Source organism: Carettochelys insculpta, chromosome 16 (assembly GCF_033958435.1).
Source record: "Carettochelys insculpta isolate YL-2023 chromosome 16, ASM3395843v1, whole genome shotgun sequence".
Lineage (NCBI taxonomy): Eukaryota > Metazoa > Chordata > Testudines > Carettochelyidae > Carettochelys > Carettochelys insculpta.
The window spans coordinates 349,467-368,526 of NC_134152.1; the positions used below are offsets into that span (position 1 = coordinate 349,467).

Below are 19,060 nucleotides of genomic sequence, written 5' to 3' on the forward strand. Positions count from 1 at the left end.
GTTTCTAAATTAGAATAGGGTCACCAGAACTGGACCCCATAAGGGCCGTACAGACAAAGGGATGCCATATGAAAGCCAAAAGATAGAGCGCTGTGGACTGGCACAGGTCTTGTGTTTATATAGGGCACAAAGAGTGGTGTTAATGGTTTTGTATATTATAATATATAATATTCCAGACCAGGTGTAGGACACCTAAGGAATCTGACAACACTATTAAAGGTCTTTAGACACCTTATTTCCACTGATCTAAAGATCTTTGATGATCTGGGCCTGAGTATCTCATGTATATTGATGACTTTATTCTCCCAGAATCAATAGAGTAGGGCACCACCACTGTAAGGAAATAACCCTCTCTTCTTCCTTCACAACTATAGCTCCCATACCCCATCTGAAATGAGGAAGAGAGAATTGTAGAACCAGCAAGCCAAATTGCAAAGCATTAATACCCACTCACTGTGCTCAGAGATATCAATTCAATCCAGTCCCTGAACCCAGTTGACGTGTACACTCAGGGGCTCTTTATTCAATCTCCTGCATTCACGTTCTTTGGCCTCTTGATAAAAGGACAGAGGAAGGTGCTGCTACTATTTTTTTTCCTGACCTTTGCAGTGTGGAGCTCTAAAGAGGCCTCCTGCACAGTAGAACCTTAGAGTTAGGAACATCAGACTTACAAACAGACCAGTAAAACACACGCCTCATTTGGAACCAGAAGATTGCAACAGGCAGCAGCAGAGACTAAACCACCACCCCCGGCCCAACGCACACACAAAACACATTACTGTGCTAAACACAACCTACTAAATAAAGGGAAATTAGTGTTTTTTTCCCCTGTGCAGTAAAGTTTCAAAGCTGTTTTAAGTCAATGTTCAGTTGTAAACTTTGAAAGAACCACCATAACTTTTTGTTCAAAGTTACAACCTACACTGCTGAGGTGTTTAACTCTGATGGTCTACTATACCTCATCCATCTTGTGCCTAATATCCTGGGATCAATGTGACTACAACATTGATTTCAAGGGAATTTAGGGGCCTAAGTATTTTTGTGGCTCTGGGCCCTGGTATTTAAGAGTCAGCAATTTACATGACAGTAATTACTACATAATAATGATCGTATCTGCATATGTGACAAATAGGAAGTTGGCTAAAGCTGTTGAAACTCTTAGCTAAGCATCAGATATATGGATCTCTATCCCAGGACATCCAAGGGGTATAAACACCACAAAGAAAAAACTAGTTAGCATGATAAAGTCAAGCACAGAACTAGAGCAAACAGATGAGTCTAGCTAGTATTTATGGGATATGACGACATTATAGATATGCCAACACCAAGTTTTGTTGCCAAAAAACTGTCTTTTGGCAACAAAACAGTGAGAATGTACATACTACAATGTAATTTTTGTCAGAAAAATACCCAGTTTTGGTAACAAAAACTTCCACCCTGCAAAATACATTCTTCTTTTCCTCTCCAATTATTTTCAACAATAGACAGTGTTGTGTGTTTTGTCATCAGAACTGGCGTTCACCAAATCCCACAACGCTTGCACTGATCACTCTGTTCAGAGTTTTGATCTCTGCTGCTCTGCAGGAATGCACCTCTCCCCTTCTGAAACTCTAGGAAGTATCTTACAACTGAGTTCACTGCTTCATTTGGTGAACAAAGAACAAATCGCTGGGCAGCTTCTGTTCTGCCGTGCATTAGGAACACAGAGGCAAGCAGACTGCTGCTGCGCTGCTTTGACATTCCCCAGAAGCACAGAGAGCCTCATGATGATGCTCCTAGCAGCTGAGGATGCTGAGAGAGAACTCGGAAGGGATCCCAAGATGCACATAGATCTGCTCTGTCTCCCCACAACTTCGCCCTGCGGGATACTTACCCCTGGTGCATTGTTCACACTGTTGATGGTGGTCCCCCAATGTGGACACAAGTGTGAACTCCCTTCTGACAAATTTTGTTTTGTCAGATTTGGGTGTCGACATAAATGTTGTCACCTAAATCAGGCAAAATTTATGTTACCAGGAAAAACTTCCTGCCTCTGAAAGATCTATTAGCCTGAAGCATAGTTAAGATCAGACATTTCCCATGCATTCCCCATGGCAAGGAGTACCTCTGCAGTGCTAGGGTAACAACATGTCCCTTAAAAGGAGTTTTTAAACTGACTCTACACAAGCACTTCTTAGCCATTCACAACACCCCTTCTCAAGGGGTTCCATCTTATTCACAGCAATATGCCCCAAAATAAAATTCAACTACCAAAACCCTGTCCATCAGTTTTACCTTTCCAGGCTTTTTCAATCTCAGGCCTTTCTCTTGGAATCTCCTCAGCTGCAGCCATCTCCAAGTCACCCTATACCTACTTCCTACTTGTGCCTTACCTGGTTGGCCACTATCTGGCTGAAATCTCAGGTTTTTGGCTTTGGCTTTCAAACCCCCTGGTATCAGGGTCTTCTCTGAAGGAATCTTTCTTCCTTTCAGCAGTTTCTCAACTAGATGCAATAAATCAATACGTGCTGGACTGATCACTATCCATCTATCTGGCAGGTAGTAATGACATGCCGTATACCACCATAATTATGTCACTGCAGCTATGCCAGCATAAGCCTGTTGTGTAGACACAGCTTACATCTATGGAAGGAGGTATTGCAGCAGTACAGAAACCCCACCTCCCCAAATGATGGTAGCTACACTGACGGAAGCATTCATCTGGTGACATGGCTGTGCCTACATGGGGGGTTAAGTTGGCATAGCTATGGTGGTCAGGGCTGTGTTTTATTGACACCCCTAAACAAACACAGCTATCAGAGAGGTAGCCATGTTAGTCTGTATCTTTGAAAACAACAAGAAGTCCTGCGGCACATTATAGACTAACAGATATTTTGAAGCATAAGCTTTCGTGGGCAAAGACCTGCTTCATCAGATGCATGAGTGGGCGGGAGGTTTCAGAACAGTATTCAAAGAGTGGGGTCCCAGTTAAAGGGAGGGCCAGAACTGACAAGGTCTATTCAGTCAGGGTGGAAAAGGCCCATTATCAGTAGCATGTATGAAGAGACGAAAAAACAGGTCAGATAAGAGAGCGGATGGTGGACATGGCCCATTCTCAGCCTAACGTGGAGATGTTAACACCTAGGGCAGAGAAGCTACTTTTGTAAGGTGTGAGCCACTCCCCGTCTCCGTTTAATCCTTGGTTAATGGAGTCAAATTTGCAAATAAATTGCAGCTGAGATTTCTCTCTCCATTTGATTTTTGAAATTTCTTTGTTTCATGACTGCCACCCTTAAATCTGCTACTGAGTGTCCAGGGAGATTCAAGTGTTCTCCCACAGGCTTCTGTACATTACCATTCCAGATGTCGGATTAATGTCCATTTATTCTTTTACGTAGAGACTGTCCAGTTTGGCCACTGTAAATTGCAGTGGGGCATTGCTGGCACATGATGGCATGTATTATATTAGTAGATGTGCAGGTAAAGGAGCCCCTGATGGTATGGTTGGTGTTAGGTCATGTGATGATATCACTGGTGTAGATATGTGAGCAGAGTTGGCAGCGGGGTTTGTTGCAGGGATTGGTTCCAGGCTTAGAGTTTCTGTTTTGTGACCTATAGTGGCTGGTGAGGATTTGTTTAAGGCTGGCAGGCTGTCTATAGGCAAGGACAGGCCTGCCTCCCAACGTCTGTGAGAGTGAAAGATCATTGTTGGATGGGTTGCAGATCACTGATGATGCACTGGAGAGGCCTTAGGTAGGGGCTGTATGTGATGGTCAGTGGTGTTCTCTTGTTTTCCTTGCAAGGCCTGTCTTGTAGCAGGTGGCTTCTGGGTACCCGTCTGGCTCTGTCAATTTGTTTCCTCACTTCCTTAGGTGGGTATTGTAGTTTGAGGAAAGCTTGGTAAAGGTCTTGTAGATGTTTGTCTCTGTCTGATGGATCAGAGCAAATACTGTTGTACCTTAGTGCCTGGCTGTATACAATGGATTGTGTAGTATGCCCTGGATGGAAGCTGGAGGCGTGTAGATAAGCACAGCGGTCCGTGGGTTTTCGCTATAGGGTGGTATTTATGTGACCATCGCTTATCTGCACAGTAGCATCCAGGAAGTGAATCTCTTGTGTGGACTGGTCCAGGCTAAGATTGATGGTGGTGTGGAAATTGTTGAAATCACGGTGGAACTCTTCAAGAGCCTCCTTCTCATCAATCCAGATGATGATGATGTCATCAATGTAGCGCAAGTAGAGGAGGGGCGCTAGGGGACAAGAACTGAGAAAACTTTGTTCCAGGTCAGCCATAAAAATGTTGGCATAGTGTGGGGCCATGCGGGTGCCCATAGCAGTGCCAATGATTTGATGCAAATTTGACTCCATTAACCAAGGATTAAACAGACATTGGGAGTGGCTCGCACCTTACAAAAGGAGCTTCTCTGCCCTAGGAGTTAACATCTCCACATTAGACTGAGAAAAAAAATCTGTCTGGATTTGGGCGAGTTTTTTCATGTAGTTGATGGATCTCCATTCCAAATGGCTAAATGTAGTGCCTTGCATGTTGAACAGTAACATGTTACATTAGACCGAGAGTGGGCCACATCCCACGCCCCGCCCTGCCCTTATCTGACCTGTTTTTCCTCTTCATACATACTACTGATAAAGGGCCTTTTCCACCCTGCCTGAATAGACCTAGTCAGGTCTGGCCCTACCTTTTACTGGGACCCCACTCTTTAAATACCCTTCTGAAACCAACACCCCATTCACGCATCTGATGGAGTGGGTCTTTGCCCACAAAAGCTTATGCTCCAAAATATCTGTTAGTCTATAAGGTGCCACAGGACTTCTTGTTGGTCTCAAAAACACAGCTAAGTTGATCTGATTTTTAAAGTCTAAACCACATCTGGGCAATTGGGATTTTTTTTCCCCCCAGCGCTTTAGTACCAGTCTCTGTGTTTTCCATCTCATATTCTGCTGCCTCAAACTGCTTGGTTGAGACAGAATTTTCCATGTGGTTTGTTACTATAATTCATTAAAAGCATTTTTTCCCCAGGTGGAATGTGGACTCCCTGGGTTCTAGCATGTCGCCTATCACTGGCTTCCTATCTATATACTTTAGTTTACTTCACATGAAAATCAGTCCCAAAGTAGTGCCCCTGCCCCACCCCACCCCGCCACCAGTTATAAAGTAGCTGGGTCTTTCTTCACAGGCTCAGTGGTGCAGTAGTTAACATCTGATGAAGTGGGTCTTTGCCCATGAAAGCTTATGCTCCAATAAATCTGTTAACCTATAAGGTGCCACAGGACTTCTTGCTGTAGTTAACAGTGTTGTCATCACTATTAACACAGAGCTTTGGCGTCAGTAACCCAGTAAGGTTCTGAGGGCAAAGGTATTGTTCAAGGTGTATGCAGATTCAGGGAGGTATCACTGAATTTCTGTTCAAAATATTGTCTTCAAAATTAGGATGTCCAGAAATCTTTTAAGTGACAGTTTACAGTCTGCAGAATTGGTTAGAGCAACCATAAAAGAGTGTACAGCACCCTGGTTCAGTCCAATTTCTGCTCTTAGAGGCTGGGAAGATTCAGAGCCTTGGTCTATGCTTTGAAATCCTTCCAACAGCCAGATTGTAAAGCACTGAAAGATTCAGAAGAGAAAGGCACTAAATCCATGCAAGAGTTATTTTTACTAACATTCTTTCTGCTTGTTAAATACACAGATACATTAAGAGAGGCTGCTAATCTCCAGGACTACCCAACCGCCTCAATCTACACCTATGCTCACCCATCAGCACCTCAAGCTCCCCGTAAGCACTGGAATGTTTTCATGTTGATTATATGAAATGTCCCCCAAACTTCCAGCAGACGCCTCAGAGAGGAAGGAACCAAGGGCCCATCCAGTACTCTCAGAAGTCAGACAAAATTTTTCCATTGACTTCAAAGGCTTTACATCAGGCCTTCTCTATCCATGTTCTTTCACTCCCAATTACTCACACAGTGCTCTACTATCAGTAGATCTGCTGGTGTGAAGGGCCCCAACCCTCCGCCATGAGCCCTCCAAGCCTTGTCCTGACTCTTCTATCCCTAACCCTCAGCATCCCTCCTAACCCTGCCCTGACCATCCTGCCCTGCGCCCCCTCGTCCCCTGCCCATCTTCCTTCACCCCTCCTCCCCAGCTCTCCAAACTCTGCCCCATCCACCCTCAGCCCTTGAGCATACCCCCCTTCACACACACACACACACACACACACACACACACACCGTCACACAAAACACACCCTGGCCTATGTTATCCACACCTGCCCTCACTCCAGCATCCTCAATCCCCTGCCTGAGTCCCTTCCTCACCAAAACCCCTACTGCGACATCTACATCCCCATGCCTTGCCCTGACCCCTTGCATACACCAAACCCTCTGCCCTGAGGCCTGCCAACCCTCCCAGCCCCTACACTCACTCCTCCACCTCAGGCCACAGCCCCACTCCCAACATCTGCCCAAAGTCCCCCACACCAAACCTCTGCCCAGAGCCCCCCCCCCACCCACCCAGACATACCTAACAGCCTGCCATGACTCCTGCAGGACCCACCCTCTGTCCTGAGCCCCCACAAGGACCCAAGGAATGCCAGATAAATCTGCTAGTACATCCTTACAGAGATAGGAATATTACACCAGTGTTAATGTAACATTTCCATCTCTGTATGTACGCATATATTCCTGCCAGGTGATAAACTGAGCCTTAACTTATGAAAGCTTATGCACTAATACATTTGTTAGTCTTTAAATAGGAATCCTATTAGGAATCCTTTTTGTTTCAGAGAAGGAAAGAGCTCAGTTACCTTCTTCTTTCATGCCTGGGCTTTCCCACCCAGTCCGGTGGTCTCATCCTTTCTTATAATGAATCATGAGCTATTACAACGTTAACGTCTTTCCTCAGATGTGTTTGCGCAACTCCCATTGCTCTCGGTAATCTGCCCTCAATATTTGTTAAAGTTGGATCTTGTTCTCTTCTAGTAGCTGAGTGCCTTCAGTAGCACATTAAGGAATATGACTCAATCTGTCATGACTGTTGTAATCAACGACTCATAATTAGGACCCAGATCTGCAAGATTCCCACTGTAGTCCATGCGAGCTGAAGGCATTCAGAGACTTACAGTACTGCAGAACTGCCCAGCATTGGGATCTCAGAGCACTAATAAAGTGGATAACTGGAGAACACTCGTATAAGAGCTTCTATCCCACAGTCATTTGGTGAAGCTGAGTTGGGGTAGCCCAGTTTTCCCTTCAGAGCTATTTCCCTGGAGTCAGCTAGATGTTCCTGAGGAGCTCCTCCATAGAGCTGAAATCAGTAAGGAACAGAAAACAAACCATGTGAGAGACCACTTCATTCCAGTTTCTCTTCTCTTTGGGCAGGTTTGCTTAGCACACTTCCATGCTGGCCTCCCCCCTATCCTGGCCCACCAGAGTTACCTCCACCCTACTCTGAAGTGGAGTCAGCAAGCCAAAGAGGTAAGTCAGTACCTAGGTTCCCTCTAAGCTGTGTGGCAAGATCGCTGCCCAACTGCCTACCACCCCATGCAGGGGCTCAGTGTGGCCACAAAGAGCACAGCCGCTGTCCACTATCCCCAGCATAGAGCAACCATACCCTTCTAGTTCCATGCTAGAGAAGAGGGGTGCCTCTCTCCTGCCCATAGTGCTCAACCTGGAGCTGCCCCAGAACTGCTGCTGCCAGGGGACAGGCACCCCTTCTTTGCTTGCCCAAAGCCTAGCCCAGACCTCCACAATGGGGGGGACAGGTGCTCCACCCCTGGCTGTGGAGAGGTGCCTCTTAGCTGGCCCTAAGATGCTATGATGAGAGAGAGCGCTCGGGGTAATCCTCTCTCCCTAAGACAGGCTGAACCCCTCATCCCCAGCACCACCTCAAAGCCTGCACCCCCAGCCAGAACCCTCATCCTGCTTTCCACACCTCTGCCCCAGCCCTGAGCCCCTTCCTGCACCGTAGGCCCTCAGGACACAGGCCCCATGACTTTTGTAATGTGATCCATCACCTTCATAGGGGTTCATAAAACAAAAAAGTTATTTCACATGTGGATATAAAACATTAGAAGGAACACTGATCAGCACATGGGTACACAGGGTGCTGCACAGTTGTCATTCACCACACTGAGCACCTGGCTCTCTTGGTTCCATTTCTCTGGGCTGGAAAAGTGCTCAGTTCTTCTCAGCATGGGCCACAACTACAGGGCTAGTTCAAACATCTCAGCAGCCTTTTTCACACTTCTGCCCCCGCAAGCTGCAAGAGCTAACATTCAGGTGGAGTCCTGTTCTCAGGGGTGGCAGCTAATAGAACAAGGAACAATGGTCTCACATTACATTGGGGGAAATCTAGGCTGGATATTAGGAAAAACTAATTCACCAGGAGGGTGGTGAAGCACTGGAATAGTTACCTAGGGAGGTGGTCACATTTTTATCCTTAGAGATACTAAAGCTGAGGCTTGAATTGGTCCTGCTTTAGGAGGGGTCTGGTCTAGATGACCTCCTGATATCTCTTCCAACCTAATCTTCTATGATCCTAGCTGTGCTACAGTCCATATTCCATGTACTTATTAACGGTTCACAATCATGCTGAAAGAGCATAAATAGTGGGGTTCCACAGGGGTCTGTTTTGGGACCAGTTCTGTACAATATCTTCATCAACGATTTAGATATTGGAACAGAGAATACGCTTATTAAGTTTGCAGATGATTCTAAGCTGGGAGGGGTTGCAACTGCTTTGGCAGATAGGGTCATAATTCAAAATCATCTGGACAAACTGAAGAAATGGTCTAAGGCAAATAGGCTGAAGTTTAATAAGGACAAATGCTAAGTACTCCACTTAAGAACAAACAATCAGTTTCACACATACAGAATGTGAAGGAACTGTCTAGGAAGAAGTACTGCAGAAAATATTTTGGAGTCATAGTGGACCACAAGCTAAATATGAGAGTCAACAGTGTGACACTGTTGCAGAGAAAAAGGAAAACATGATAATGGATGCATTAACAGGAATGATGTGAGCAAGGCATGAGAAGTCATTCTTCCACTCTATTCTGTACTGATTAGGCCCCAGTTGGAGTAGTGTGTCTAGTTCTGGGCACTGCATTTCAAGAAAGATGTCAAGTAATTGGAGAAAATCCAGAGAAGAGCAATAATAGTAGTAGGCATCCTTCAGTCTACGTAGACTATGGATCGCGCCCTTCGTAGTTCCACTTGGGATCATCATTTGCAGCGTCGACTGTGACTGTGAAAGCCCACGCAAGAGTGACAGTCCTTGCTGCATCTGTTGCATGTGTAATGGGTGTCTGGCAGGTCCTTACTGTGCTTTCTGTCGGCTCGCTTCTCTTCTGCTAGCTGTCTGATCCTCATCTCACCCTTCTGAAGGCCCTTGTGTAGTTCCTGCCTCTGTCTGCTGCGATCGTCTGCCAGCTCCTCCCAGCTGTCCGTCTTGATGTCTACCCCCCTGAGGACCCTCTTGCAAACATCTTTGCAGCAGGGGCGTCCAGGAGGTCTTTTGTCAGAGGCTAGCTCACCATACAGTATGTCTTTTGGGATCCTTCCATCATTCATCCTGTGGACGTGGCCAAGCCAGCGGAGCCGACGCTGCCTGAGGAGGGTGTGCACGGTTGGGATTCCAGCTTGCTCAAGGATGGCGGTGTTGGACACTGTCTTTCCATGATATTCCAAGGATGCGCCTGAGGCAGCGCAAGTGGAAGACGTTCAGACTCTTTTCCTGGTGGACATACAGGGTCCAAGGAGGGTGCTCAGGATGCAGGCTCTGTAGACTTGCATTTTGGTGTGGCTGTACAACTTGATGTTATTCCATACTCTCTTGCTGAGTCTGGACAGAGTTGTGGCTGCTTTTCCGATCCTCCTATTTAGCTCAGTCTCCAATGACAGGGTGTCAGTGATGGTGGACCCGAGGTAAATGAACTCGTGGACGACCTCTAACATATAGTTGTCAATGTTGATTGATGGAGGTTCAGCAATGTCCTGACCAAGTACGTTTGTCTTCTTTAGGCTGATGGAAAGCCCGAAGTCCTTGCATGCTTTGGAGAACTGATCCAGCAGTTTCTGAAGCAAGTCTTCTGTGTGTGACACTACAGCAGCGTCATCTGCAAACACCATATCTCTGATGAGGACTTCCCGCACCTTAGATTTAGCTTTCAGCCTTGCAAGATTAAACAGTTTCCCATCAGATCTTGCATGCAAAAAGATGCCCTCTGTTGAAGATCCAAAGGCGTGCTTCAGGAGGAGTGCGAAGATCCCGAACAGTGTCGGAGCAAGGACGCATCCTTGTTTGACGCTGCTCCTGATGTTGAAAACATCTGATAACGTGCTGTTATATTGGATGGTTCCTCTCATGTCTTTGTGGAAAGACTGGATCATCTTGAGTAACTGTGGTGGACAGCCTATCTTGTGGAGCAGTTTGAACAGTTCATCCCTGCTGACCAAGTCGAAGGCCTTGGTCAGGTCAATGAAGGCAATATAGAGTGGCTTCCTCTGCTCCCTGCATTTCTCCTGCAGCTGCCTCAGAGAGAAGACCATGTCAATGGTAGCTCTCTCTGCGCGGAATCCACACTGTGATTCGGGATACACCCTCTCAGCAATCTTCTGGAGTCTGCTGAGGATGACGCGAGTGAACAGTTTACCAGTGATGCTTAGGAGGGAGATTCCACGGTAACAGTTGCAGTCGCTTCTGTCTCCTTTGTTCTTACACAAGGTTACAATGTTAGCATTGTGGAACCTCTCTCTCTCTCTCCAGCACAGGCACAGTAGCTCATTTAGGGGTTCCAGGAGGGTGTCTGTGGCACACTTGATTACCTCTGGTGGTATACCATCCTAGCCTGGGGCTTTTCCTACCGCAATGCTGTCGATGGCTTTCTTCAGTTCTTCCATTACTGGTAGGAGCTCAACGGCACTGAGGGCTGTATCAACCACAACGTTCTCGTGTGAGGACAGCTCGGAGTAGTGCTCGACCCAGCGCTCCATCTGTGTGGCTTTGTCAGTGATGACTTAACTAGATTTGGATTTCAAAGGTGCCATCTTGTTCTGGGTGGGTCCTAATGCCTTCTTGATGCCCTTGTACATTCCCCTGAGATTACCAGAGTCAGCACTGTTCTGGATGCTGCTGCATAACTCGAGCCAGTAGTTGTTGACACAGCGCCTGGCTGTCTGCTGTACTGCTTTTCTGGTTGCTCTGAGTGCTTGCAGGGTACTCTGGCTCGGTAAGCGTTTGTACTCCAGGAGTGCAGCGTGCTTCTTTTTGATGGCTGGAATCATCTCATTGGAGTTAGCTTCAAACCAATCATCTGTGTTTCTAGCTCTTCTTCCAAACACCGACAAGGCCGTATTGTAAATTGTATCCCTCAGATGCTGCCATATGGCCGTCACACCAGCACCCCCAGGGCTGCTGCGCAGATTGTCCTCGAGGGTCTCTCTGAACTTTTCGGTTCTCTCTGAGTTTGCTGTGTTTCTGGCATCAATGAGGGGCCTTCCAGTTGGTTTAGAGTGCTACAGCTTCTTGGGTCTCACCTTGAGTTTGGCGCAAACTACCGAGTGATCTGTATCGGAGTCGGCACTATGATAGCTGTGTGTCAGAAGGACGTTTTTGAGGTTATCATGTCTCCTGATGACCACATCTAGTTGATGCCAGTGTTTCGAGCATGGGTGTCTCCATGACACTGCGTGCTGTGGCTTGGTTTGGGAAAATGTGCTTGTGATGCACAGGATTGTGGTACATGCAAAGTTTGAGAAGATGCTGTCCATTTTCATTCATTTTTCCCCACACCGAAGTGGCCTAAGCAGGAAGGCCATGAGTCACGATCGGCTCCAACTCTTGCACTGAAGTCACCCAAAATGTACAGTTGTCCACGAGCAGGTATTTGCACTATGCCAGCACTAAGCACGTCACAGAACTTGTCTTTTACTTCTGGTGTGGCGTACAGGGTTGGAGCATAAGCACTGATCAGGTGGACAGGACTGGCACATGTTTGAAGTATGACGTGAAGGAGTCTTTCTGATCCGCCCATGACTAATTCCACCATTTGTAGAAGGGTGTTTCTGAGGGCAAAGCCAACACCATGCTCCCTGGGTTCTTCTTGGGCTTTACCCTGCCAGAAAAGGTGTAGTCCTTTTCCTTTAGAGACCCCAAATCTGCGAGTCATGCCTCTTGCAGAGCAGCAGTGTCAACCTGGAGACTCCTCAGTTCCTCATTGATGACAGCGGTCTTCTGGGTGTCACTGATGTCCTGAAGATCTTCAGTCAAACAGGTCAGCATGGTCCGCGCATTCCAGCTATCAAGCTTAAAACTTTGATGGTTTCCTTTTCTTGTTGATTTTCTTATTGGTTTGCCTGGTGCTCAAAATTTCAGTCACTTGTCAGGTTTGGGAACCTTAAGCCTCACACACCCAGCGAGGCAGGTGAACTGTGGCGGGACAGTACCCTACTGGCTGGGGGCTGCCCAGCTTGAGGTGGGTGGTGACTGTCCAGTGAGATGCGATGATCTCTCCCACCGTTGAAGGCAACCCCTGGCGCTCATTCTCTACGCCAGTTGGCAAGGGCTTATAACTAGTATCTGTTACCTCCCGTGTTGGTTCAGTGCTGTTAAGCAATGTTGGAGTACCTCTCCAGGCACGAGCCTGGGCAATTTTTTTTTTTGGGGCCCCCTGGGCTGCCCAGACGCCAGTGTCCCCCTCTCGGCTTTACTGATATAGTCCAAAGGAGAGGATAACCTCTACGTCTGGTACCAGCTCAGCTGCAGGAGTTGCCGTGTCAATGCCAGAAGTTGGCACAGAACCGCCTTAGGACTCCCCTCCGGATTTTCTGTCAGGGTTTACTCCCTTAGCCTTCCCAGGATAACCCACAAGGCAGTGGGGCAGGCAATTATTCAACACTAGTGAACATGACCTATGAGGGAAGACTGAAAGAAATGGGTTTGTTTAGTTTGGCAAAGAGAAGATTAAGAGGGACATAGCTTTCAAATGCCTAAAAAGGTGTTACGTGGAGGAGGAAAAAAAAAAATGCTTCTTAGTCTCTGATAAGACCACCAGAAGCAATGGGCTTAAACTGCAGCAAGAGAGGTTTAGGTTGGACATTAAGAAACTTCCCAACTGTCAGGGCGGTTAAGCACTGGAATAAATTGCCTTGGGAAGTTGTGGAATCTCCCTCACTGAAGATATTTAAAAGCACCTTAGATTGTCAGGGATGATCTACACAGTGCTTGGTCCTGTCATGAGGGCAGGCAACTGGACTTGATGACCTCTTGAAAACTAGAACTGGAAGGGGCCTCTAGGATTCTATGATTCTCCCCCTTCTGACCGAGCGTATCGCAATCTCTGAGTCCAGCCACTTCCTCAGTGGCAAAATAGGGGCAGAGGGATCCTGGACCACTCACTGCTTCTGGCCCAGGGACCCTGTAAGATGGCTGCCACTTGGTGTATCCCTTTAAGTCCTCTGTAGATCTCCTTAGTCCCAGCTCCCTCTTTGCCTTTTCCTCATGGCCTCAGCCTGGAGATCCCTGCATCCTACCAGGAACTTCCTTTAGCTCCATGAGTCTCTGCCTGCTGCACTGCTTTGTCCCAGATTCTTGCAGCCCTCCACCTACAAGACCTTCTACTCTTCCTTTCTCCCCAAACTCCAGGGCTAACTGCCACAGCTCTGCTCTGCAGTGATTCTTATATAGGCCTAACCACCCCTAATTAGCTGCTCCTGTAAGTTCTGCTGTGAGTGGCTGTAGCCAGACAGAAGTAACCTTTTGCAACCATAAGAGTTAAGTATCCTTAGTCAATAAATAAGTAATGGATTAAGTGGCAACCTGACTCCTCCTGTTACTGTGCAAACCAAACACAAAATAAAGAACCCAGCTGTTTTCAGCTGCTCTAAGCCTAGTCACCAGTGAAACATGCTGAGAGCCAAGCACTGAGGCATGCTGCCTCCACGGAGCAGGCTCTTGGGGCACCCGTCAGCCAACCCTGGCTGCTTGCTGCAAAGGGATTTTACCCTAGCAGTTGAAGTCTCGGGTGTAGGAGGCTCGCAGTGCAACCTTGGGGCACCCGTCAGCCAACCCTGGCTGCTTGCTGCAAAGGGATTTTACCCTAACAGTTGAAGTCTCGGGTGTAGGAGGCTCGCAGTGCAACCTTGGGGCACCCATCAGCCAACCCTGGCTGCCCACTGTGAAGGAACTCTATTCTAGTAGTAAAAGACTCAGGTGTTTAGGACCCCGGGGCATCCATCAGCCTGCCCAGGCTGCCCGCTGTGAAGGGACTTTTCTCCTAGCAGTTAAAATCTCAGATGAAAACAAGGGCATAGTTGGTATCTCACCCGACCATTCGCTAACAGTGGCTGTCTCCTGTTCAGCCTCCCTCGGGTTCAATCAATCTTTGAGAGCCAAGTGTGAGACAGGCACCCAATCACAGGGACTACTTACATACCACTGTATTATATTTGAGGACAAACGCCCTTCAGTCAGTAAGACTGCTCACAATGGTTGCAGGATCTGGGCCTTAATCTCACTTTTCCCATCTATCAAGAAACAACTGTCATTGACTTGAATCACTGCAAAAGCCCTAATCTATTTTGAAACAAACATAATGGTAACCTAGCTCTTTATCTCACAATTATCATCCCTAGCTCTCAGTGATTTAAGTAGGAGGGCACTATTATGATCAAAACAGATATAAGCATTAAAGATCTACAGTAAAATATAAACACATTACAGAAATGCATTGAAAAGATTCTGCTAACATCCACAGGTTGCACATCTCTGGTCTGGCACGCTTGGGACCTCAGTGGTTCCGAACGAGGGATTTTGCCCGACCAAGGAAGGTTAATGCCCCCACCCTAAACCTTGCTGTCCCTCTGGGTCATGGCTCACCACTGCAGCTGTCCCCTGCCCCACCCCCAGCCCCAGCGCTCTGGCTGTACAGGGCTGCTGAAGGAAACTGGCGCTCCAGCTGCTGGTGATCCAGCTTTGCTACCCACTAGTGGAAAGCAGGGGGCCACTGCCTCTGGTCTACCAGCTGCTTGCCCTCTTGCCCCAGCTCTCTGGTCCAGGAACATCCCTTGTCCTGGCTGGACAAGGGATGTTGCTGAACCAGAGTGCTGGTTTAGGAGGTGCAACCTGTACAATATATTTGAAAGTTTGTCTGTGTGCCTCTTTGTTCAAGAACTCCTCCTAAACTGTAAAAACTAAGTGTTAAATTTGGTGTACAGCTTCCTCTGATCATAACTTAAGGCCAGGTCAGGAAAATAGGATTGGTTCTCAGAAAAGCACACCGAAGAGAGGTAGAATCACCAGGGAGGTGAAAGGAGCTGACTGGTGTATACTGCCATGTCCAGGAATGACCCACATCCAACCCTGTCACTCCCCACCCCCAGATGCTCTTTGGGAGACAGTAGGCTGAAGCTCCCACACCTTCAATATGTACAGAAACATTATTGGCTGTTCCCCTTCATCAGGGAACAAGAAGAAAATGCAGTTTATTGCATTCCTCACTTTGGCTGGAGAGTGCAGGGAGCACACATGTACCCTTTTCCCCAGCTGTGCCCACTGGAACCATATTTCACCTGGCTTCAAGCTGCTGCAGTGAGAGCACAGGGGTAGTCCTCTTTCTCTGGGCAGCTTGAATATTGAACCCCTAATCCCTAACCCCACACCAGAGCAATGATTTCAAAGTAGCATATACATTTTCATTTGATTAAAAAAAAATTAAAGGGCCAGAGCATCACCAGGTAAATCTTCTACTAGTACATTTTTTACATTTTAGATCACTCTACCCAGTAACATCTTCAGTTCCCCCAATAACTTATTTTCCAGTCACAGAAAACGTTTGCAAGATTTTCCACACGTTTAACTCAGATGATCAAATATATTGAAACCACCATCCTCCTAGTTGCTTCTCTCACTGATAGTTAAACCTAGCACTTTGTTACCAAACTATAAGCACAGAAATGGGACAGACTTCTCAATATCATCATCGATGCTGGGCTATTTTGGACGATCAATCATTCATGTGATATGACTTGGCCCATGAGAGGCTGGAGCAGGGTAGTTGTTGAAATGTTGTGGAGGGGATCAGGCTGTGAAGTTCTGATTAGCTAGTTCATGTTGTGGAACTGTATTCCAAATTTTGAACAATTATTTACTAGTCTTTCATTGACTATCAAATCATTATTGGTATTTATTATTTGTTTTAAAGTAGCGCCCAGAATGCCCAGTTGTATTCAAGGCCCCAGTGAGCTGGGTGACATATGGACAAATAAGAGATTTTTTTGACAGCCCAGTTTGAGATATCTAAGGCCCTAACAAAAGCCCAATACAGTAAATAAAAACTAAAAGGATCTGTACCTGTACTGACAGCAAAGTGTACTCTAGGTGAAATGCTGCCATTGATCGCAGAAAGTATAACTTCACTACAGGCAGCATAGTAGGACAGATGCATGTCAGTGCCTCTCTTGGTATATGATATGATTGTACCCAGTTCAGTTCCAGACTATTGTTTCTACCTGAGAGCTATTCACATGGCTCAGCTTAAGAAACACATATGTGGCAAAGACTCATTCTCTTTCCCGTGGCGGCAGAGCCATACAATTTAGATCCAGACCACTTTTAACTTCCTCAGGAATTCAGAATGTTGTTCGGATACAGGATTCTGGTTCAGCCCACTAGAAAAGCTGGAGCAGGACCACTGGTCCCTTACAAACCCTAGATGTGGGGCTGTTTGGCTCCTTGCAGGGGGGCAGGCCCAGCTTCACTTTTCAAAGCACTATTGAGGAGCTGAAGGACAATAACAGTGTCTCCACTCTTCTCTCATTTCTCAGAGAGCCATGAGGGCTGCTGCCGCTGCAGGGTGCTGAGAATCCAAGAACAGACAGACAGGCAGAACTGAGGAGCCAGCCCAGAAACGTATGGACATGAAACAATTTGTATCCCGTTTTCCTCCTTTCCCTCAACTCCCCCAGATAATGGTTGTAGTAGAGCAATGAAGCAACATTCCACCGCCAAAGCCTGGTTCAGTCCCTAACAAGCTGCTCTATTACAGAATCATAGAATCCTAGGGCTGGAAGGAACCTGAGGAGGTCATCAAGTCCAGACCCCTGCCTAAAGCTAAATCATCCGAGCCAGGACATAAAAACCTCTAGGGAGGGAGATTCCATCACCTCTCTAGATAACACATTCCAGTGCTCCACCACCCTTCTGGTGAAATAGTTTTTCCTAATACCCAACCTACACATCCCCTTACGTAACTTTAGGCCATTGCTCAATGTTCTGCCATCAGTCACTACTGAAAACAGCCTCTCTCCATCCTCTTTAGAGCCCTCCTTCAGGAAGTTGAAGGCTATCAAAATCGCCCCTCACTCTTCTCTTCTGCAAGCTAAATAACCCCAAATCCCCCAGCCTCTCCTCATAGATCATGTGCTCCACCCCTTAATTATTTTTGTTGCCCGCTGCTGAACCCACTCTGATGTATCCACAACCTTTCTAAACTTTGGGGGTGCAGAACTGGATGCAGTACTCCAGATCTGGCCTCACCAGTGCCAAACAGGGAAATAACAACTTCTCTAGATCTGCTAGAAAGGCTTCTCCTAATGCACTCCAATATACCATTGGCCTTCTTGGCTACAAGGGCATACTGCTGACTCTATCCAGGCTCTCATCCACTGTAATACCCAGATCCTTTTCTGCTGTACCGCTACTTAGCCAGTGGGTCCTCAGCCTGTAACAATGCTTGGGATTCTTCTGTCGCAAGTGCAGGACTCTGCAATTGTCCTTGTTGAACTTCATCAGATTACTTTTGGTCCACTCCAATTTATCTAGGTCACTCTGGGCCCTATCCTTACCCTCCAACCTATCTGTCCTAGCTTAGTGGCATCCGCAAGTTTGCTGAGGGTGCAATCCATCCCTTCCTCCAGGTCATTAATAAAGATGCTGAACAATACTGGCCCTGGAACCGATCCTTGGGGCACTTCACTTGAAACTGACCACAAACCAGACATAGAGCCATTGATCACTACCCACTGGGCACGACCTTCTAGGCAACTTTCTATCCACCTTATATTTTCTGTATTCAATCTATACTTCCTTAACTCATGGGCAAGAATATTGTGGGAAACTATCATGCAGCCCAGGATGCCCCCCCCCCCCCCAACTTGTATTTCCCTCACTAGTTCTTCCCTGTTTGTGAGCAGCACGTCAAGCTGTGCACAGCCCCGGTCAGTTCTTTCAGCATGTTCATCAGGAAGTTTTCCTTAACATGGTCCAAAAATTTCCTGGATTGTGTACTGCCGTATTGGTCTCCCAACAAATGCCTGGGTAATTAAAATCTCCCATGAGAACCAGAGCCTGTGATCTGTAGACTTCTCTTAGTTGTCTGAAAAAATCCTCATCTACCTGACGTGGTGGTCTATATCAGACACCAACCACAACATTACCTCTCTTGCTTACACCTTTAACCCAAGGCCTCTCAACTGGCTTTTCTCCCTCCATATTAGTGAAGTTCCGAGCAGTCATGTTGCTCTCTCACATACAGCGTCACTCCTCCTTCTTTTCTCCCCTGCCTGTCCTTCGTGAACAGTTTATACCTTTCCATGACAGTGCTCCAGTTATGCGAGTCATCCTGCCAAGTCTCCTTTATTCCAATCACCTCATACTCCTTGGAGCGTTCCAGGGACTCTAATTTTTCCTGTTTGTTTCTAAGGCTTCTTGCATTTGTGCATAAACACCTTAATTATCCGATTGGCCTACTTTCTCCCTTTAAATTAGGACTCCACCTTTACTGTATCCTCCTCCTTCCCTCACTTACCTCAGAGCTTGCACCACCACCCCGATGAATCTAGTTTAAAGCCCTCCTCACTAGGTTTGCAAGCCTGCCCGCAAACATGCTCTTCCTTCTCTTCATTAGGTGGATCCCATCTCTTCCTAGCAATCTTTGTTCCCGAAACAGAATCCCATGGTCGGAGAAATCAAATTCCTCAATCCAACACCACCTGCACAACCATGAATTTACTTCCATGATTTGACAAGTTCTGCCTCAACAGGGAGGATGGATGAGAACACTACTTGCAC

The 19,060-nt window shown here is 46.9% G+C and overlaps 2 protein-coding genes across 3 annotated transcripts in view; one reads left to right on the forward strand and one right to left on the reverse strand.

Annotated features, from left to right (window-relative positions):
• CCDC78 (coiled-coil domain containing 78) overlaps positions 1-19,060 on the reverse strand; it is a 102,341-nt gene that overhangs the window by 64,725 nt on the left and 18,556 nt on the right. The window lies entirely within an intron of this gene.
• Positions 1-19,060, forward strand: part of LOC142021847 (WW domain-binding protein 2-like) — a 33,279-nt gene that overhangs the window by 6,891 nt on the left and 7,328 nt on the right. The window contains exons 5-6 of the mRNA XM_075011097.1: positions 5,682-5,768; positions 7,372-7,467. Of these exons, the coding sequence (XP_074867198.1) occupies positions 5,682-5,768; positions 7,372-7,467 (183 nt within the window). The remainder of the gene's footprint in view (positions 1-5,681; positions 5,769-7,371; positions 7,468-19,060) is intronic.